The sequence below is a fragment of the Stegodyphus dumicola genome, chromosome 1, assembly GCF_044657685.1.
Source record: "Stegodyphus dumicola isolate Sdum_Otavi_A_Nest chromosome 1, ASM4465768v1".
Classification (NCBI taxonomy): Eukaryota; Metazoa; Arthropoda; class Arachnida; order Araneae; family Eresidae; genus Stegodyphus; species Stegodyphus dumicola.
This window is the reverse complement of record NC_140768.1, coordinates 130,696,312-130,720,214: the sequence shown is the minus strand read 5'-3', so window position 1 is coordinate 130,720,214 and position 23,903 is coordinate 130,696,312. Positions and strand designations below refer to the sequence as shown.

General features: G+C 34.6%; 1 protein-coding gene across 4 annotated transcripts in view; it reads right to left on the bottom strand.

Annotated features, from left to right (window-relative positions):
• Dhpr (dihydropteridine reductase) overlaps positions 1-23,629 on the bottom strand; it is a 43,087-nt gene extending 19,458 nt beyond the window's left edge. The window contains exons 1-3 of one of the 4 annotated variants that reach the window (XM_085820600.1): positions 23,472-23,622; positions 23,316-23,389; positions 17,482-17,671 (exon numbers count right to left, since the gene is read on the bottom strand). In XM_085820600.1, coding sequence (XP_085676726.1) covers positions 17,482-17,653 — 172 coding nt within the window. In that variant the 5' untranslated portion in view covers positions 17,654-17,671; positions 23,316-23,389; positions 23,472-23,622. Of the gene's footprint in view, positions 1-17,481; positions 17,672-23,315 lie in introns of all 4 variants that reach the window. The other 3 variants (XM_085820592.1, XM_085820598.1, XM_085820605.1) reach the window with 3 other exon arrangements.
• Between the last annotated feature and the right edge of the window lie 274 nt (positions 23,630-23,903).

The following is a 23,903-nucleotide window of genomic DNA, read 5'->3' as shown; positions in this document are numbered from 1 at the left end:
TGTTTTTTGGGACAGAAAAGGTGTAATTTTGGTAGACTTCCTGGAAAGAGGCACTACAATAAACTCTCAAAGGTATTGCCAAACTCTCCAAAAACTCAGAAGAGCAATTCAAAACATGCGCAGAGGAATGTTGAGCTCTAAGATCTTGTTGATTCACGACAACGCCCGGCCCCACACGGCAAATGTCACTCGTAAAGTTCTTTAATCTTTTAAGTGGGAGTTGTTTCCTCATCCGCCGTACAGTCCCGACCTGGCACCGAGCGACTTCCACCTATTCCCAGCAATGAAGAAGTGGCTGGCTATGCAGCGTTTTGATGACGACGCACAGCTGCAAGAAGAGGTAACGAAGTGGTTGAAGGCGCAGGCGGCCGAATTTTTCGACGAAGGAATTTCCAAGCTCGTACATCGCTACGATAAATGCCTTAATTTGTATGGTGACTATGTAGAAAAGTAGTATTTGAGTGTGGCTTTCATCTGTATATAATAAAATTTGTTTCCTATACTTTGTTTATTTTTTTATTCCAAAACGTAATCTACTTTCTGGATAGCCCTCGTAGTTTAAGAAACTAATTACACTACAAATTTGTATAAATATATAAAGATTCTGAATAAAAAACTGAAAACATCTATATGGAAATTTAGAATGCCGTAAGCATTTTAATTCTTTCAGGATAATGATACTCAATATCCAGTTCTAAATGTTTACATGTGGCTATTGTACAATTGCCCTGATTAAAATCCTCCATATCATTTGCATTTAAAGGCAGAAGAAAACAAGGAACCTAGATATTTTTCCAAAAATGCATCTGAAAGAAATTTAGAAGGAATGGGGGGGGGAAACACATACAGTCAAAAGCCGTTAATTTGGACACCCATAATCCGCAATGATCTATAATCTGGGCCTCAAAGCTACAAACTTTCTGCGCATATATATTATATAACTATAAAAGCTTTTATTATATAACTATAAAAGCTATATGCGTCATGTTGATGCATAGGCGTTTACGCATGCGTGTAAGACTTTTGATGCTAAAGCAAAGTTTAAAGTTTGAAAAAAATTAAACATTTAGCAGTAGTAGCATATAACGTTGCGCACCTACAACTTGCACGCTACCAAGGGTGACTGTGAAAGCTTGTATAAACCACAGAGTCTTGTAAAGGGTTTAAGTCCCTTTTTATTCAACGTAATGAATTACAATTGCGTTCTCTTGACGCTTACAAACGGTGCCAACTCGGCAGTCAGAATAAAAATAAGAACCTGAAAAGAAAGTAAAGACAATATTCTAACTACGAGGCTCTCTAAAATAACTAACTCACCGCGTTTTACAAAAGCCGCAGCTAATTCAGCAGACTTGAAGCTCACTGGAACAATTGCAACTACTTCCCGCCAAGCACATAGGCCGCAACGCGGGGTTCTTCAATTCTCGATTTCTACCTCCGCGCTCGCTAAGTAAGAATAACTCTCTCACCAAACTCGTTTCCTTCTATTTAAATCATACTACTTCCGCTGATAATTTGAATGCTTGCGCGTTCTACTCAAATTTACATATTCTGGCATTGGCAGTTCCAGGGGAAAGTAAGGCTTGACAGGAAAGATAGTTTAAACTTAAAATAAATGTCAGTTAAAATAAATATAAACCCTACATTTGCCGCTGCCAGAATTTGGAAAACTTGGAAGCAGGTCCTACAAACGACCTGTTGTAAGTTTATCTAATTCTGAACTAACTGGCGAAAGCCTCGTTTACACAAAAAAAAATCTTATGTAACAATTATATACTAAAATTCTTTTGCTCGTTACAAAGCTTTCTTCTTACAGCAACTTTTCCTGGACTTCATCAATCAATCTTGGTCTTTCCTTCCAGCATCTGGAAGGAATAAGTATCAGTATCTTTCTACATACATTATAATTTACACTTTCTTGACACAATAAATTTTTGTTTTTAAGCGATTCGTTTTTCTTAGTTATTGCTTACTTCACATTCATTCAATTTTTCAAGCATTAATTTAACTTTACCCTGGCTCTCCACCGTGTGTGGTGTCAAACGGGAATATTCGTGTTTTAGTCTTACAACACTTCCCCTAACCACCATGATTTGTTAGAATTCAACAACCAAAATAGACACACCTTACTCGACATTCTACAACTCAATGAGCTACTTTAATATTCTTAAAAATTCAAATGTAGGTGGAGAACCCTACAAAACACATTCATTCTAGCTTCCCCCTCATTCATCTTTAAACATGCAGGCTTTCGCTCTGAAGCATGACTTTACAGTTTAATACTTAAATTTTGACTTCATTGCTTTTAAGCATTCACTTTTAGCATCTACAATTTTATGCTTCTAGACTAAATTCTACTTTTACATAACATGCAAGTATTTACATACATTGACAAAAGTTTAATACATATGCTTTTTACAATTTACCATAAAATGAATAAGAGAAAATAAATTTTTACTTTACTCATTCTTCGCCAAGCTGGCGGCACTGGAACTAAAATTCTTATTAGTACAAGAATACGAAGTTATTTTTATCTTCGGCCAAATTTTGGCTTTAACATAACAGAATTAGTCTTTCGACCAACAGAAAATGCTTGTTTTTAGCTTTTACACTTAAAGAAAATAATACTGTTGCCTTAGCTAAATAAAGTAAAACAAAACTAAGTCTCAACCGAGACATATTGACTTTCGTCAAAACATAGAACTTCGTACTTATGCATAACATTTCGGAACAAAAGAGAAAAAAAAATTTATAGAAGGTTTTAACTTATCTTTGAGTTTTCGATGCTTGAAACTCCGTCATCCGTTTTTGACAAAATTGATCCCAAGTTAGAGGTGTCATGGATGTCAATCTTCTCCTTATTGATTTCCGTGTGTCGTCCCCGTTGATCTTTCTTTTGCGTCCTCTACATGCTGGCCTCTTGACGGAGTAATCGTCTGGTTGTTGGCCTTTGCGTTTCTGCCTGGGAGGGCTGGTCTTGACGTCCTCCGGTCTGGAGTCCTTGAATTTCTTCTGTTCCTCGTACTTCTGTGCCTCCTGTTGGCGTTTCAGTTTCCGGAACGGCGGCCTTGCTGGCACCTGACTCTGTGGCCGTGTGCGCGTTCTCCTTGATGTGTAATTTCTCCTGCCATCTTTTGTAGGTGGTGTTTTCGTCTTTACCATGGTTTCTTTACCCGGTTCATCTGTATTTTTGTTTTTCTTAAACGCCGGTGTTTGAAACTCATTTTTTCTTTTTGATACCGACGTCCGGGTTGTAGAAGTGCTAGGTCTCTCTTCAGTTCTCCGTTTCTTGGGTGGTGGAATAGTTGTTGCAGTCTCTGGCCCTTCTATTTCGTTTAGACTTGAGTCCTGCAAGAAACTTTTAAGGATTTCAAAATCATTTGGATTATAGTATTTTTTCACCTGGTCGGGACTTGCTTTACAGATTTCCCCTCTCTCGTTTTTAAGATATAAGACTACTCCTTTGATTTCCTGAATTACATAGGGGCCTTCAAACTTTGGAGCTAGCTTTGCCATAAAACTGTCTGGGGCACTTGATAAAGAAAATTTCCGTTTCAATACTTTATCCCCAACTTTAAAATCTGCTTCACGGCGTTTTCTATCATAATAAATTTTATTTTCTGTCTATTTCTTGGCGTATCCGAGGTTTTAAGTGCCTGATCAATTAGCTTTTGCACGTCCTTTTGTCTAAATTCCTGCTCTCTTTGTTGCACAAAGAATAATTTATCTAAAGGCGTAATTAACTTTCTGCCTAAAAATAATTCTGCTGGAGTTTTTCCTGTAGTATCATGATGTGCCGTTCTTAAAGCATAAGCTAATTCATTTATGTAGCCATCCCAGCGCTTGTGATGTGTGCTAACGTAACTGCGAATTATTTTTACAATGTTTTTATTAACTCTTTCTGCTATGTTAGCCTGTGGTCTATACGGAACCATTTTGATATGGCGTATATCAAGTCCATTGCATATGTTTTCAAATATTTGACTAATGAATTGTTTTCCGTTATCGCTAATGACTTTTATCGGTGCACCGTATTTTAAAATGTATCTGTGTAAGAATGCATCTGCGACTGTTTTGGCTGACGCGCGTTTAAGTGGAACAATTTCTATCCATTTTGAAAAATGATCTACTATTACTAAAAGAAAACGATTTTTATTTAACTCGCTCTGGGGGAAGGGACCAAGAAGATCTATGCCTAAAATTTCATTCGGAAATGTAGCGCGAATGCTATTTAAGTACTCGGCCAGGCTGTAATTAATATCATTTATTAACTGACATTGATTGCAGGACCTGACATACGCCGTTACTATTTTGTATAATTGCGGGAAATATACTGCCTCGCGTACCCTTTTTAAAGTCTTTCTGACCCCGAGGTGGCCCGCTGTTTTTTTTCCGTGCAACTCCTTCAAAATGCTTAATCGAAGCGAGGCTGGGATGACTGGCTTATACTCAAGATTTTCGTTTGTTGCTTTCGTATAGAATAATAAATTATCTATTATTTCATAGTTTTTTGCTCTATTTCTTATCGCATCGATATCTGTATGCTCAAAGCTTTCGGGGTCTTTCAAATAAGCATAGATATTTCCAAATTCAGGATCAGCTTTCAGTTCAGTAATAACCGTATCTCTAGAATCTAAAATTTTTGAAGTCAACACAGCGCATTTAAGTTCATTACCTTCATCGTCCAGTTTTATACGAGAAAGTGCGTCAGCTACATTGTTTTCCTTACCCGGTTTATATTTTATTGTGATATTATATTCTTGGAGTTTTAAAGCCCATCTTATTAACCTGGGCGTTAGGTTTTTTCCCGAGTAAAGTCTACCAACAGCCGCATGATCCGAAAAGACTGTTACTGGCGATTTGCCGAAATAAACTCGAAATTTGTGTACAGCCATTAATACGGCTAATGTTTCTCTTTCTGTAGCTGTATAATTCCTTTGTGTTTGATTCAATGTTTTACTAAAAAATGCCAGCGGATGGTTATTTTGCATAAGAACCGCACCCACCGCATAGTCTGATGCATCTGCCGCAATTTCCAGGTTTTCATCCCCCTCAGGGAATTTTAAAACAGGGGCATTAATAAGCGCTTCTTTTAATCTTTCAAAAGCTGTGTTCGCTTCCGCTGTCCACGTAAATTTACTCTTTTTTCTTTTGATTACTAAGAGTGATTCAACAATATTAGCGAAATCTTTTATGAAAGATCGATAGTAAGAACATAGTCCAAGGAAAGACGAAAGTTTCTTGGCGGTGTTGGGCGGTGGGAAATTCTTAATAGCTTTTATTTTTGAATCTTGCGTTTCTATACCCTTTTGGGAAATTTTATAACCGAGATATTTAAGTTCTTTAGTTGCGAACTTGCATTTTGAGGCGTTAATTGTAAGACCGGCCTCTTTTAATAATTTAAAAACTTGTTCGAGGCCATTAATGTGTTGTTCCAACGTACTACTCGTTATAATTATATCATCTAGATAAATTAAAGTTGATTTTCCTAGGACAGGCTTTAGAACAATGTCCATAGCTCTCTGGAATGTTGATGGGGCCCCACACAACCCAAAAGGCATGCGTAAAATTGCATAAGTGCCCGATTTTGTTATAAACGCGGTTTTATGTATATCTTCGGGTCTCATAGCTATTTGATAGTAGCCAGACGTTAAGTCCAAAGTAGACATATATCTCGTCGATTTGATCTGTCTAATAATCTCGTCTATAACCGGCAAAGGGTAAACTGGAAATTTAGTTTTCTATAATCGATAGCAAACCTCCAAGCCCTTTTATCCGAAGGAGGAAACTCGTTCTTTTTCCTACATAGTACGACTGGACTCGCGTATTCACTATTTATGGGCATTATTATTTTATTCTTTAACATCTCCTGAATATGTTCTTCGATGATTAGGTCTTTTTGTTTATCATAGCGGTAAGGTTTAGTCCTACAAGGTTTTTCGGCATTTAATTGAATCTTGAGCGTCACGATCTGACAGTTTCCCGTTTTTTCTGAAAACAAATGAGAAAAATTACTCACCACTTGCTGTATTGCTTTACTTTCCTGGTCATTCAAATGGCTAAGGTCCAATTCAGGTGTCTCCACCGGTTCCACCACTCTCTGGTCCATCTCCAGCACCACGGAACTATCTTGAAAATTTAATTTGGCCCTCGCGGCCCTTAAAAAGTCCATACCTAAAATAAGAGAGTGTTGGAGGTGTTTCACCACAAAAATTAATACTTTGAGATTTTCCTCTTTCATCTGTAAGTTTAATGATACTTTCCCGATGCAGTGACATGTTTTTCCTTGCGCCGCTATAATTTCCGTATTTCTGGTTTTAAAGAGTCGTATCCTATAAAAATTCTTTTTGAAGAACTTTTCACTCATGAAATTTCCTTCTGCCCCTGTATCGATGAGGGCTTCTACTGGTACATCGCCAACCAGGACTTGTATAATTGGTAGCTGTGAGTTTTTTACGATGACTGTATTTAGATGTCTATTTGAGGGTTTTTCTAAAACTTCCGGGGTCTGGACCCTCCCGTTCACAGGCCCCTCTAGTCGTTTAAAGCTTTCCTTTCAATCTGTGTCTTCTGGGTACGCGGATGGTTATTTTCAAATTTTCTTTTTGGGCCTTGACCTTCGAGTTTCGATGCGTTAGCTTGATAGTTCTTTCCCCCATATGAGCGATTTCCATTTCTGGTTTCCTCCTTCCTTCTGGTATTTTGAGAATATGTTTCCCCTCTCGCTCTTTCCGCTATTCTGCGATTTTGAAATTTCACCGCCAATTCGAAAAGTTCCTGCAATGTGGTTGGGTTTCTAATTTCGAAGTAGTCTTGGACAGCGGGTAACTATCTTGGTAATATTATTTCAATAATCTCCGCATCGGGTTTCTTGCCATACAGCATATCAGTTAGCTTGATTTTTCGTAAAATAAAGTCCGTCAATTGTGCTGTATCCCGTTGATAGAAACTATATAGCTCGGCTTCCAGCCGTGCGCGATCTTTCACTATGGGGAAGGCCTTTACTAACGATTTTTTGAAATTTTCAAATGTATACGTCGGGCTTCCAAATTCACCTAGAAGAAATTTGCCTATATTTTTCCACCATAGCGCGGCCTGTCCTCTTAGTGCTGATGTGGCAATAGCAACTTTTTGTCTTTCAGGCACAGGATAGAGCTGAAAGTGGTTTTCTATACCTTCTAAAAATACGGACACCGAATTTTTTCCGTCGAAATAGACGTTTGGCTTGATTGATGCTCTCAAAGTCTGGACCAGGTATCCAAATCCTTCTAACTGAGTTGTCATTTCTTGGTGTTGTCCAGCGGCTTCCATCCAATTTTCGGCCATTTCAGTTCGATAAGTGTTCGGGCGCCAATATAACGTTGCGCGCCTACAACTTGCACGCAATCAAGGGTGACTGTGAAAGCTTGTATAAACCACAGAGTCTTGTAAAGGGTTTAAGTCCCTTTTTATTCAACGTAATGAATTACAATTGCGTTCTCTTGACGCTTACAAACGGTGCCAACTCGGCAGTCAGAATAAAAATAAGAACCTGAAAAGAAAGTAAAGACAATATTCTAACTACGAGGCTCTCTAAAATAACTAACTCACCGCGTTTTACAAAAGCCGCAGCTAATTCAGCAGACTTGAAGCTCACTGGAACAATTGCAACTACTTCCCGCCAAGCACATAGGCCGCAACGCGGGGTTCTTCAATTCTCGATTTCTACCTCCGCGCTCGCTAAGTAAGAATAACTCTCTCACCAAACTCGTTTCCTTCTATTTAAATCATACTACTTCCGCTGATAATTTGAATGCTTGCGCGTTCTACTCAAATTTACATATTCTGGCATTGGCAGTTCCAGGGAAAAGTAAGGCTTGACAGGAAAGATAGTTTAAACTTAAAATAAATGTTAGTTAAAATAAATATAAACCCTACAAGCAATAAAAGCTCGCTGAGATATGTTGTGCAGACATTGAAGACAATAAAAGATTTTGAACTTAACCAATTTATTAACAATATAATAAATAATAAAAACACAGAAAATAAATTTCAACAATATCAGAGTCTTAGGAAAAATATAATATAACCATCATTCATCAAATAATATTTTTACCTGGTCTCCAAAACACTGGCATTCAATACAAATAAAATGTCCTAAACAGTAATTAAGCGGCCTAAAAATGAAGCTGGCTACACATTCAATAAGTCCATAATCAATGGTCAAGAAAAACACCTGAAAAAATTTAAATGAAGTTCTTGAAAGCACTTAAAACCAGCCTAACTCCGTTTGCACGAGGAATCGCCACTCACGTGTTTTAAATTCCGCCTTCATTGAAGAACATGGATGCCGCCCACAGCAGTCACTCATATGGTAGCCTCTGGAACCAAGGAACTTTATTCTGGAACAATCATTTTATGGATATGAACCAAGGAACTTTTTCCGAAATAGCCATCCCGCAAACCGGAACCAAGGCACTTTAATCACCGGACTACATGCATCCTTCTGACGGGGCTGGAAACCACTCACTCAAGTGCCTGGAAAGCAGGAACTAGAAGGGGGTTGAGCCTTGCTTAAATGCTTAAATGCTAATTGCTTATGCTTATATTAGCCCAGTTGGGCTTTAATAAGCTATATTGATTTAATCCCCTAAGGACAATCAGAATGTCAACTATCAGCTAGTTCCCAGCCGGGAAATCGGAGCGGGTAAGGAAAAGGGGGCCCATCGGCCATAGTGACAAAGTCCAATCATCAAAGTAACTTAACTCTCACCCGTGAGAAAAGAGTAATAATCACGTGTATGGAGCTATGAAGATGCAAAAGAAATGAAAATACATGAAATGTGCATAGGATACAGTGTTGAACATGTAATAAACAAATGAAAGTGAAGTAATGTACGCATAAAAATGTGTTTCGGCTTTTCAGATGACGTAACATCACGTTTCGTTTTTGCATCTCAATTAGGTTGAAACAGTTCGTTCTCAATGCAAACAGTGGCAGCAAGAAAAAGAAGTAGAAGTAACTACTATATTACATTAAAATAACAACTAAACTAAATAAACATTTCAAGGAGGAGAGATGATGCAGTAAAAGGTTTAAAAATAAGCTATATTTTCCAACAAATGCCCCCCACATCATCATCTCCGACCTGAAATAAAAACCGAATGCCAGTATCTTTACAAAATTCAAAACAAGAATAAATAAATATCACAATTTCATTCAGAAATTTTTAAGAAAATTTTTCTTTGGGAAAATCTTATCCCATTATTCAAAAATTTTACCGTAGCAAGAAAGTCCAACATGTTACAGAATAATACAAAGACATATATATGATCACACACTCGATACTTTTACCCAGGGCCCTGGTCACTCATACAACATTCTACACTATACAATTTTACATTTACCTAATATCCATCACATATGACTTAGTTTCAAATAAACAAAACTTAATTTAAATACACACAAAAACAAATTTCATAAGAAAATTGTTCCACAAAATCTTATCAGGTTATGCTTAGTCAGCGGTTTTGTCATGGGATCAGCCAGATTATCTTTACTTGGGATATATTTTAAATCAAAAATTTCCCTGTTTAATAGATCACGAATGAAAAATAGCTTCACATCTATATGTTTTGTCCTTGAGTTTTCAATGGGTGATTTTGTAAAACATATAGCAGCCATGTTATCAGCAAACAATATTGATTTTGAAACATAGTTACTTGCAATTTTAAACTGAATGCATTCATCCAAGATGTTTTTAAACCAAACTAATTCTTTTGCTGATTCAGTCATGGAGATAAATTCAGCCTCCATAGTAGACAAACTCACTCCCCTTTCTTTGAATGTACGCCAAGATACAGGTGATTCTCCCAACAAAGCTACTTGTCCACCAATAGACACCATATCATCCCTGCTTGAAGCAAAATCCGAATCTGAATATATATTGAGCTTCAGTTCCTTGCATACCAGTTTAAGTTTGTACTGTCTGGTATTGGAAACGTACCCTAAAAGTTTAAGTAATCCTTCCCAGTGAAACTTACCAGGATTGCTTTGGAACTGAGAAAATATATTAACAGCATAAGCTATATCCGGATGAGTACGATTGCAAAGAAACGAGAGACATCCCAAAACATTTCTATAAGGATAATTCATCATTTCAGTCGTTTCTTCTTGTGTACTGAGACTTTGAGTATTTCACACCTTTAACTATTGGAAGGGAAGTAATTTGTGTTTTAAAAGACTTAAATCAATCAACTATGCCTTCTATATATAATTGCTGATGAATTAAAACACTATTGTTCTCAAATTCCACACCCAGAAGCTTTCTTGTTTTACCCAAAATTTTCAAATCGAAATGTGAACTCAGGACTTTTAATATCCTTTTGGCCTGAACTTCACTTTTCCCAAACACTACTATATCATCAACATAAACCAACAGAATGACAAAATCTTTAAAATGATAGACACAATTACACCACTCAAACTTGATAAACCCTAGGTCACATAGTGTTCTATCCAACTCGTAGTACCATAATCGCCCACTCCGATGCAAACCATACAAGGCTCTATCTAAACGACATACAAAAGTTTCTTTATCTCGCTCTACAAAACCCTGAGGTTGGGACATGTAAATTTCCTCTGATAAAGGAGCGTAGAGATAGGCGCTTTTTACGTCGCATTGTATATTTGCCCATCCAAGGTGTGCAACTAAAAGGGAGAAAAAGAGCCTTATTACTGAAAAGTTGACTACAGGCGAGTAGGTTTCATCATAGGTATCGTATTTAATTTGCCGATAACCCTGAGCCACTAAACGAGCTTTAAAACGAACAATGTTTCCAAATTCGTCACGTTTAATGTTGAAAATCCACCTGCAACCTAGTGGAGTCTTGTCTTTAGGAAGTAGAACAAGATGCCATACGTTATGCTTTCCCATGTTGGCCATTTCCTCTTCCACTGCCTCTATCCATTTAAGCTTTTCTGTGGATTTCATTGCCTGGTTATAAGTGTTTGGAATTGAAACATCTAGTCAGCTATCTCGGGTATATGACGTTGAAGGAGTACCAGTTGGGTCGATTTCACCACTATAAGTATTGCTTCCCTTGAAATCAAACAAGGTAGGATCATACTGAATATTATGTTCAGTGCAATACCTTTCTACATCATTTGGTGATTGTAGTCTTTGATTAGACCCCCTCTCAAAATAATACACATCCATACGAGTGCCGTCTGGCCTTGGAACAGGTTTACGAAGCCAAGTTACTTGTCTCAATGTAGATTGAGTATCAGTGTCAATTGTAGAAGAAGGTACATTGGTATCGGTTCTTTTCTCTATTTCAGGAAAATAGCCAACTGGAGTATCAGTGGATTGGAACTCTACCCTTTCTTCAGATTCCAAATCAGGAAGGGTGCCCAGTGCAGCTCCACTGCCACTTTTCTGCATTCCAATTGACTCTTTAAAAGTAGCATTTAGGGTTTCTACTACCTTTTGCTCATTTTCCAATCAAATCTTGTACCCTTTTGTTCGTACACTGTACCCAATCAATCGGCCCTTCGTTGCCTTTGGATCAAGTTTAGAATTTCTTTTAGCCTTTGGAATTCCCACATAGGCAATCGTTCCAAATGCCTTAAGATGACGTACTGATGGTTTCCGCTTAGTGTATAATTTGAATGGGGTTTTATCTTGGCCCTTATGACAAATTCCATTAAATGAATATGCAAAATACATTACTGCATCTGACCAAAATTCGGAACTCATTCCACTATCGTGTAAGATTGCATGTACATTGTTGAGAGATGTCTGATTAAATCTCTCACAAACTCCAATCTGTTCTGGGGTGTATACATCTGTAAATTCGTGCTTTACACCATTTTTATTACAATATGATCCGAATTGATCATTATCATATTCTCGCCCATTGTCAGTCCTAAAGTATTTCAATCTAAGGTTCAAAGGTCTTTCCGCACGTGCTATATGCCTTTCAAATACTTCAAACACCTGACTTTTCTCCACAATGGGGTACACTACCACATAACGAGAATATTCGTCAATAAAGGAAACAAAATAACGTTCACCATTCCTACCTGGAATGTTAATAGGTCCCCATACATCAGAAAAAAACCCTTTCAAGCGGTCTCTTTACTTGAATACCTTCTAAGGGTCTATAGGAGATTCGTCTTTGTTTATTGATTTGGCAATGTTCACAAAACAAACTAGGTGAGTGCTTTAACACAGGAAGACCTCGAACTGAATGTCTCTTACTAGTCCTGACAATAGCACCATAATTTATATGACCAAACCGACCATGCCATAATTCACTATTATTATGCTGAACTGTGGATGCCTCAAATTTTACAGATTTGCCCCCCTTTTTGACTATTTTCGGGAATACATGATAGTTACTTCCTATCAACTTAGCTTTGTACAAAGTTTCATTTTCATCATCAGTAACTTTAATTTGCCCATTTTTACCATAAAATCTTGCTCCATTGATATCTACTCTAGGTCCAGATATTAAATTTCGTCTCAGTTCAGGTGAGTATAACACATCTTTAAGCAAAATAACCGTATCCCCAAATTTCATTTTAACAGTACCCTTCCCATGAATTGGAAAAGTTACCCCATCAATAGCTACTAGCATATTCTCATTTTTCACAGGAGAAAAAGTATCAAACAATTCACGACTTTTACAAAAATGATGAGATGCAGCCGTATCAAAAATCCAACTATCATCATTTTCTTCCAAATTGTTAACATTAGCTTGAGCTATAAAATGGGACTGTGCATGGGAATTATTTTTACATTTACTCAACTTGGGTTTATTCTTACACTTAGGAGATGTTTTATTACTACTAGATGCAGCTGAGGAAACAGAAAAAGCAGGTGAGGGTGATCTGGAAAGATTACCTTTCATTCTACAGTATTTTTGAATATGACCTGGACGGCCACATTTATAACACTTGAGCCCTTTAATCTGCTTAAATTTGGGTTCGCAGTGAGTACTTTGAACTTCTATAGTCTTATTGGAGTTTTCCCTATCTATCTCTCTTAAGTTAAGTAGCGTTTCCTCTGCTAGTATTTCAAGTTCAACATTTTTAAATATGAACTTTTCATCTGGCCACCTCAAAACATTCTGAACTACTTGATCAAATTTATCTGGAAGGAACCTAAGAAACTGGAAACATATATATACGTCTCTTACAGCCTGATTAATATCAGCTAACTGTTCAGTTACGCGTTTTAATCTAGAAGAAAAGAAACTAATGCTTTCATTTGGCTTAATTTTACAATTTAAGAACTCTGAAAACAGGGACATATGTCTAGACCGATAATCTGGCTGGAAGTATTTGGCAAGCGTATTCCATGCCACTACCTGGTCATCAATTTCACATATCAAGTTTCTATATTCAGGGCTTACATTCATATAAATTAACGATAATGCCAATCGACTTCTATTTTGATAGTCAGCAATAATTTCTTTTGTAATACCCTTAACATCATTTAAATCAGGACATTTTTCAATACCTTTAACCAAATGCCATGCATTTTTTTCATTCAAGACAAACTTCATATCTTTGGACCATGTAAAATAATTACATGCATCAAGTTTAGCAATATTATGCATGACACTAACAGTAGCCATATTTGAATTTTAACAAAAACCGCCCCCCAATCTCTTAAGTCCTAAATTAAATTTAAACTTCAAAAGTCTGCACTAAAAATAACTCAGGAGCTGGGCCCATAACCAAAATGATGCTAAAGCAAAGTTTAAAGTTTGAAAAAAAATTAAACATTTAGCAGTAGTAGCAATAAAAGCTCCCTGAGATATGTTGTGCAGACATTGAAGACAATAAAAGATTTTGAACTTAACCAATTTATTAACAATATAATAAATAATAAAAACACAGAAAATAAATTTCAACAATATCAGAGTCTTAGGAAAAATATAATATAACCATCATTCATCAAATAATATTTTTACCTGGTCTCCAAAACACTGGCATTCAATACAAATAAAATGTCCTAAACAGTAATTAAGCGGCCTAAAAATGAAGCTGGCTACACATTCAATAAGTCCATAATCAATGGTCAAGAAAAACACCTGAAAATATTTAAATGAAGTTCTTGAAAGCACTTAAAACCGGCCTAACTCCGTTTGCACAAGGAATCGCCGCTCACGTGTTTTAAATTCCGCCTTCATTGAAGAACATGGATGCCGCCCACAGCAGTCACTCATATGGTAGCCTCTGGAACCAAGGAACTTTATTCTGGAACAATCATTTTATGGATATGAACCAAGGAACTTTTTCCGGAACAGCCATCCGCCATCCCGCAAACTGGAACCAAGGCACTTTAATCACCGGACTGCATGCATCCTTCTGAAGGGGCTGGAAACCGCTCACTCAAGTGCCAGGAAAGCAGGAACTAGAAGGGGGTTGAGCCAGAGCGACGCGAGATACTTATAGCAGAAGTAGGAATGACGTCATCTCACGGCAACCAATCAGCTATCGGCATGAATCGGCTTCTCAGATGACGTAACGTCACGTTTCGTTTTTGCATCTCAATTAGGTTGAAACAGTCCGTTCTAAATGCAAACAGTGGCAGCAAGAAAAAGAAGTAACTACTATATTACATTAAAATAAGAACTAAATAAACATTTCAAGGAGGAGAGATGATGCAGTAAAAGGTTTAAAATAAGCTATATTTTCCAACAACCTTTACGGCTGCGCATATGTGTGTGCGCATGCGCATAATGTATAACAGACAGTATAAACTAAAATTATCTAATTATCTATTTCAGTTAATGTTGCAGATTGTAATGTTCCGTAATCTTCGAATTGCATCTGGCTTATTATTTTTTGCAGACTGTTAGAGCAATTTTATAAAAGTAAGCTTGAACTTTCGATTATGTTAAATAGAATTTCCGATGCTGGAGCTCCCAAAGGATCTACAAAGCGAAAGTATGTTTCGATGTCCATCAAACAAAATATGGAATTGCTGCAAAAAATGGATAAAGGCATATCCTTTGTTTCTCTAACCATTCCAAAATCTGTTTATCAATTTCACGCTGCTCTGCAGGGTGGGGGATGTAGCGGCGCGCAATGAACTGGAAGTTGATCTGTCAGCTTTATCCTTATCTTCAAGGCAGATGTTTTTATTTTATTTGGCTCATAATTCCTTACTAAATGTAGTATTTCATCTCAATGTACTCCACCTTTGATATGATTTAAATCAAATTCCTCATCATCATAATTTGCTTCCCATAGTGAAGAAAGTGACACAGAGGTTATTGAAAACGATTGACAAATTAGTCGGTATTCTCGACACAGCAATTATAGGATTTGAACAGCGAAACTTTGTAACTGACAATTTTTATGCAAAAATCGCCACTATACAAATAAAAGTCATTTAAAATACTTTTTAGTTACAAGTATATGATTAAGACTAACGATTATGAAAATAAAAGACAGAAAAGGACTTTTAAGCCAAGTAAGGGAAGGGTAATATAGCATATCAAGCTTATCTGTAATATTGCAGGATAAGTTGATGGCAGAGATGTACAAATTTTGCATTCCATAGATGTAGATTTGTAATGAAGAGAATTTGACAGCCATGGCAGATTAAATACAGTCAAAAGTCTTTAATCGGACTCGTCGGGATTTCGGATTATGGATCATCAGTTTAAATCTGGTAAGATGGCATGCAGAAATTATAAAATTAAAAATATGAAACCATAATTTATGAAATAAAGAGCAATTATGATCTAAAAGGTATCAAATTTAAAAAAAAGCTTAATATTTATTTGTTTACTTTATTAAACATCTCTTTCAACGCCTGCATGTGTAAAGCATACATTACGCATAATCGAAATTAGAAAATTGCAGCCAGAAAACTATTTGATGTGTATTCATGATATTTATAATGACGAGGAATTTGATTTAAATCATATCAAAGACGGAATACATTAAGATGAAATACTACATTTAGTAAGGAATTATAAGCCAAATAAAATAAAAACATCTGCCCTGAAGATAAGGATAGTGCTGACAGATCAACTTCCAGTTCATTGCATGCCGCGCCGTCAACGCGACGCATATGCAGAAAGTTTGTAGCTTTGAGGTCCGGATTATAGATCATTTCGGATTATGGGTGTCCGGATTAACGACTTTTGACTGTATTGATTTTTATTTTGGTAAACATTTGTGGCCATAAAAAAATTAACAGATTACTCGTGCCTTTTCAAGAACTTTTACATTTTGCATAGTTTTGTGGTAAAAGAAGCAACAGCATGTAGCAGTTTATCTAGGCCGAAGTGCAAAAAGCAAATGACTAGGTTCAGGATGAAATCTTAATCCCGAATGATATAGTTTCATTTTCAATGCAAATGACTGGAAATTAATAATGCTGTAAAATTATTATTAGCTGTTTGAGTTTTAATTCCATTTACATCACCAGAATAATGAAGAGTCATTTGAAATGGATTAATCTCTAAAAGAAGCAGAGCATAAAAAGTTTACTATTTTTAAAATAAAGATAGGAAATAAACAAATTAAAATTAAGAACTAAGGGGCTGCTGCTAATTTAAGTTATTTAAATTATAATTTATATTTACATATTTTTTATTTTTTTTTACATGTATATATATGTATAGCTTTATGTTTGGTAGTGCTGATAACAATAAAAAAGGGAGATGCACAACTAGATGTTATACCAACCCCATACATAAAACTTCAACGATCGTTTTTGAGTAATGCGAGACACACACATACATACATGCATATATTGGGGGGGGGGCACCAAAAAATCCCTTTTTAATTCATTTTACAAATCATTCTGGAAAAAAAAATCTTTTAATGTGTCTGTGCATACAGATATCAAAGAAAGAAAGAAATCCAAATAGATTGAAGAACAGTCAAAAGAGAAAAAGACACCAAATTTGAGAAAAAAAAAAGTTTAATGATTTGAGAAAAGATGTTTTATGGTTCAGTATGGGATTTTTGATGAAAATTTGGATCAGTTTTGGATTTCTGTCAAAAATCAGAATCCAGCAACTGGCTTCAAAGCTACTGAAATTCTTCTGCCTTTTGCATTTTCATAGTTCCATGAAGTTGGATTTTCAGCATTATCAGAAATCAAGTCCAGAAAGCGAGAAAAACTTTCAAAAGTTGACGATGAAATGCAAAGTTTCTGGTAACTTTGGAACTTCGTTTTTGATTAAATTTTTTCAAGAAGGCTTAGCCCTCTCTCTGAATCAATTTTGTAAATAATTTTTTTTTAAATCATAAAACTTCTACATTTTTTATATTCAGGTGTACCACAAATAATTCTTGATATTTTTAAAGGGAGGTTTCCCCAAAAAAGATTGACAAACACTGACTTAAGTAAACAAAACTGGTTATACTGGTTAACATTTAAGAAAAAGTTAAAATGCTACAGGTTTAAATAGTAATTAATTTCTTAAATTTTAAATAATAATTATAAATAAAATTGTGTGATTTACCTTTTGCTGAAGCATTTCCTCCAGCCCATCCTCCAGCAACACATATCAGAGCATCAAGCTTTTCCTGATCTAGCACTTTCTGCACCTCAGTTAAAACAGCAGATTCTTGTTCATCCCATGAGCTTGTTGGTTGTACTACTACGCTAGCATGAGCTTCTTCATTAGGACTCATATCTATTGATCCTACCCACTATAAAATGAATTGATTATTACAAGTTTTTGCATAGATAATCATTTAATGTTTTACAAGTATTTTACATGCTGAAATTTTACAATATAGAATAAATATGCAAGTCACCAAAAGTGACTTGATATTTACTTCACATCTTAAAACAGTGCTATATAATCTTACATTTCTTAGTCTTACAGACATAAAACAATGTCATTTCAATAAAACAAAGGGCTAAAATTAAAAGATACATAAACTACATACTAAATGAAAACATATCAAAACTCAAATAAGACAACAAAATTGCAAGCATTAATAAATAACAAAAAATACTACAAATAACAATCAATACTAATTTAAAAAAAACAGATAAAATATCAACACTAAATTAGAAAAGTCATGGGTTTATTAAGTGAATTTATCATTCAATCACATATCTTACTATATTTCAAAACCTCAAAATGACCGGCTGAGGTCAAAAATATAACATTAAATATAAAAATTTAAGTAATTAAATTAATGGTAAATTAGGAAGATAATCTATTTGAACGAAACCAGGGTTGATCTTTGGATTATGGTAACTTGGCGATTTTTTGGCAAAAATTTGGCGACAAACTCTGTTACAGCAACCCTCTATTTTTTTTCCCCGCCGCCATTTTGTCTTCACGAAATAAAGACATGTTTCTTTTCTTTTTATTTACTCAACACTTTTTCCAACAATCTACTAGCCGAATTACACTTATGCTAGAAATTTTATGTAACAAAACTGCTTAATCATGACAAATATTAACTGCAAAATTGGGAAAAAGTGCACAATCGCAAACTCTTTGCGCGTTTTTCAGAATAGCACATACACATAAACCATTTACACGTCGACTTATTTTTACTTAAAAAAAATCCCAGAATTACACAAAAATGGCATTGCACACACTCTTAACTTTATCCATCTACACTGCTATTTTCTCATAAATTACAAAAATTTGCACGAAAATGCAGGAAAATTTTCTTCATCTTTAAACTCAGTAAGAAGCACATATATGAAATTACCTGATCGCGAATAAGTATATACCCTTTCCAAGAATGAACATTTCCACGTATAAAATAAATAAAATATCCAAAAGCTTTTACCTCTAAATTATCTATTATATTATAAATGTCACCAATGAATTTATACACAAACATTAAAAATAGTTACAAATACTTAAGTGTCAAATATTTAAATTATTTCCATACACGTTTACTTCAACTGAAACGTATACCAAATTCCTACAAACATAAAATTCACAAAATAACTATCATTTAATTAAAATCTAACTAAACCATGTACACGTCAACTTATTTTTACTTAAAAAAAATCCCAGAATTGCACAAAAATGGCATTGCGCCCACTCTTCACTATATCCATGTACACTGCTTTTTTCTCATAAATTAGAAAAATTTCACGAAAATGCATGAAAATTTTGTGAATCTTTAAATTCGGTAAAAAGGACATATATGAAATTACCTGATCGCGAAAAAGTATATACCCTTTCCAAGGATGGACATTTGCACTTATAAAATAAATAAAATATCCAAAAACTTTTACCTCTAAATTATCTATTATAAACGTCACCAACGAATTTATAACAAAACATTAAAAATGATTACAAATACTTAGTGTCAAATACTTAAATTCTTTCCATGCACATTTACTTCTACTCAAACGTATTCCAAAATACTACAAACACATAACTCTCAAATTCACGATCATTAAATTAAAATATAATTAAATTAAAAAACACTACTTAAAATATAAATAAGCACATACATTAAATTAATAAAAATTAGCTTACGATCCTAATTACTTTAAACTAAATCAGTGCTAATAACAATTTTCCAATAATACCATATTAATTTATATACTCCTTACATTTAGAACAATGCATAAAAATAATATCCTCAAATAATTAAAAATACTAACTTACCTAATCTTCTACAGAATCTTGAGTGCATGGTGGATCACAAAATGTCCATTTTCACCAGGTTTCTTCCACCACCATTCAAACTACCTGTAATATCCTTCCTTTCACACAATCTCATTTCATTTCCACATATTGGACATTCATACTTATCTGCAATTAAGCAATTCTTTTCAATTACACATAAACGTAATAAAAATTTCGGATTTACTTTATATACAGCCATGGGATCCAAATATTAAACAACACTGTTTCACAGAACATAGAATGAAACTACTCCTATAAAGTACAGCAGATATTTTTACAATATACCCCCTTTTCCGATTAAAGAACAGTTATTCGTCCATTAATGTCACATGACATATCTCATGATCTCTCATTTCCCTCACACAAAATAATGCGTAATCGGAACTGAAAACTTCTCACATTATTCGCAAAGTCCTAGGTAGTAACCTTCATTGCCTCCAAAATGTCGCCAAACTACCTGTTACCATATTCCAAAGATCAGCCGAAACCAGTTAAATATAGTCTTTGTTTTTCAGATGAGAAAATATATAACTGGCTTTATTTTTGAATGCAACTTCTAGATATTTCTTTTCCTTCAACGTTGGTTTTGATTACTATGATCTATTCACTTTATCATTTCAATTAATAATAATTTTTGGGAGAGGTTACTTTTTTATCTCGTAGAGTTGTTTATTTCTTCAAAAGCAGGAAAAATGAAAAATAAGCAGGAAATGTGAAAAATAAGCTATTCCTCGTTGTGATTTGAACACTGGATCTTCCGATTGCTAGCTCAATGTGCTACCTATTAAGCCATAACAGTCCACAGTATGAAAGGTGAAATTTCTTTACATTCTCCCCCACTCAATAAGTGTTTGAGAAGGGAGAATGAGACCCAGTTGAAAATAACAAATTATCAACTACAGTCAAAAGTCGTTAATCCGGACTCGTCGGGACTTCGGCGATTCCGGATTATCGATTTTCCCGTATTATAGATCATCAGTTTAAATCTGGTAAGATGGCATGCAGAAATTATAACATTAAAAATATGAAACTGTAATTTATGAAATAAAGAACAATTATGATCTAAAGGGTATGAAAATTTACATAAAAAAGCTTAATATTTATTTGTTGACTTTACTTTCTTTGCTATCGGAAGCAAATTATAATGACGAGGAATTTGATTTAAATCATATCAAATACGGGGTACGTCGAGATGAAATACTACATTTAGTAAGGAATTATAAGCCAAATAAAATAAAAACATCTGGCCTGAAGATAAGGATAGTGCTGACAGATTAACTTCCAATTTATTGCGCGCCGCTGCGTTTCCGCTCCCCCCTCCAGAGCAGCGTGAAATTGATAAACAGATTTCGGAATGGTCAGAGAAACGAAGGATATGCCTTTATCCATTTTTAGCAGCAATTCCACTTTTTGTTTAATGGGCTTCGAAACATACTTTTGCTTCCTAGATCCCTGACATATTAGTAAATATATATCGGAAATTCTATTTGACATAATCGAAAGTTCAAGCTTACTTTTATAAAACTGCTCTAACAGTCTGCAAAAAATAATAAGCCGGATCCAATTTGAAGATTAAAGAACAACGCAATCTGCAGCATTAACTGAATTATATAATTTTAGCTTAGCTTATACCGTCCGTTATACATTGCACACGCATATTCGCAGCCGTAAAGGTCTTACGCGCATGTGTCAACGCGACGCATGCGCAGAAAGTTTGTAGCTTTGAAACCCGGATTATGGGTGTCTGAATTAACGACTTTTGACTGTACCACATTTTAATTGGTTTCTTTTACAATTTTTGGACCAAGAAATGTACTTTGGATCTAATTGCTAAGTGAATGTGCAACCAGTTACAACCAAGAGAGCATGCACTGGCAAAGTTTAAAAAAGAAAGGAAAAATTTATAACTTTGTTATTTCTATGTTAATGTTTTATTTTGTTTTGTTCATCACTATTACACTATGCTAGGATTTATTGCTTGCAATTTTAGTTACAAAATAAAGCAAGAGATGCTTGTCAAAATACAGTAGCAAAATTTAGTCTTACTTTCCTGTCCATGATTACAAATGAAAAGGCTCACTACATTTCAAAAGATAAAATTATTATCTGCCCACTTCGAATGAAAATTATTTGTTCTTAAAAGATACAGACTATATAGCTTTTTCTTTTGAAAGTACCAGTGAATTTAAATAACATTCTTTTTTCCATCTGAAATCAATGATGAACTATAGCTGAATTTTGATAGTGGTTTCATCAAGAGCAATATTTAGAAAAAGTTAAGGGGAAAGTGCAGAATTGCCCACTGCTTGGTGCGTTTTTAAGAATTGCACATACTCGGTATCCATGTACACATCGACCTATTTTCAATTAAGAAAACATCCCAGAATTGCACAAAAATGGCATTGTGCACTCCCTTGACTTTAGCCATGTACACATCAACCTATTTTCACTTAAAAAGTCAAAGAAAATTGACAAAAATCCAATTTTTCATACTCTTGTAAAAAGCACTAAACAAATAAGTGGGCGATTCTGCCCTTTAGCCAAAGTTAATATCAAGAGCAGTTTTATATATTTATGTTACATTTCTAAATATACAAATTTATGTATTCAGAAAATCTGTAAATATGTATATTATTATATATTTACTAGTAACAGATTTCTAGATCCAATTCTTAAAAAGTAGCAACATATTTTTAAGCTTATCTTTGGCAACAAGCCTAAATAAGGTTTTCTAAAAAATATTCTTAATTTAATATCTGATTACTTTATATGTATATACTAGAAAACCGAATATCTAGAAGTGAAATAATCACAAAGTACAAAATACAGGAAAGGAACATATTCTACTTCTGCCATCAGATATCTTACACTTCATATTATAGCTTTACGTAAAAGTGCTTATACGTTATTTGAAAAAAAATTCAGCTAAGTTTCATGTTTTATTATTTAAGCTTAATCTTAAATAATAAAACATGCTGTAAGGTCACAATGATAGCCTTAACACAGCACACAATCAACTACAGAATGAAAAGAAGACAGCTGTTCCCTCAAAAGTGTCTTTTTGCATTTCATTTTCCTCTTCCACTTTCTAAATGAGTTTAGTATCTATTTTACTACCAAACAAAAGTTCATTTACATAACCGTGCAAACTGTTTTCTGTAGATGATATAAAGGAAATGTATTCATAGTGGTTTACTTTTAAAATATCACAGATTAAGTTGATACAATCAGATCCTAATACAATGCTAATAAAACTGAAATGGAAAGATGTCATGCTAATACTTGGCAATAAACTAGTTAAACTAATACAGAACCCACAGATAAGAATGCTAATATTCTGCTAGTTAACGCATAATCCTATGAAAAACCTATCATCTATAATTTTTTTTACATCTATATATGTAAATTTATAAATTCTCTACAATTTTTTTTAAAAATTATGATTTTAAATTAAAAACAGAAAAAAAATTAAAAAAGAATCACTTCTTAAATTAAATCATCATATAAATTTATTGCAATCATACATGCTTCCAAATATCTCACACATTTCTAAAGAAAAAAAAACGTTAAAAATATTTTGCATGTTGATCTTAAAAATTATTTTCTCCAATAATCATCAGACTTTGGTAAGATATTTATATTGCGAAATAAATACTAAAATTAAATGCTACTCAATTTACCCAATTACGAGCTTGAAAATACGAAACAATTGTACTTCCTAAAGCTCCCTTTCCTCCATAGACAAGAACACGTCCTGCATTAGAAGACATATTGATTCAACTACGATTTTAAAAAATTCTTAGAAAACTTTTTGAAAATGCAGATAAAGAGATTACTACGTATTCGGGTATAGACGTCACACCTCCACCCAACTTAATGCAGTGATTGAAGTAAATCAATGATTCTTTACATCACACATGTAGAGAGCGACCTTTAATCGATGAGTTTGAACTTCTCGACACAAGCGTCTAGGTACAGCCTAGGTAAAGAATCTGTAAGGATTCTTTGGTCAGCAGGGTCATAGTGCGGCGCGCATGCGCAATATGATCTGCGACCAATATGAGGGTTGTACCAGTTTGGCGATGATTTTGTTCATCTCCACAGAAGTCACAAAGCGGTGTGTTGGCGGTGAATTTCGCAATAATAGCAAAAGAATGAACTTAAAACATCTGAAGTTAAAAGTAAACTGGAGTCACAGTAAGACTATTCCTCAACAATATTAATAATTGCACCTTTGTAAAGGGGTTAAACATAAAATCTATACAATT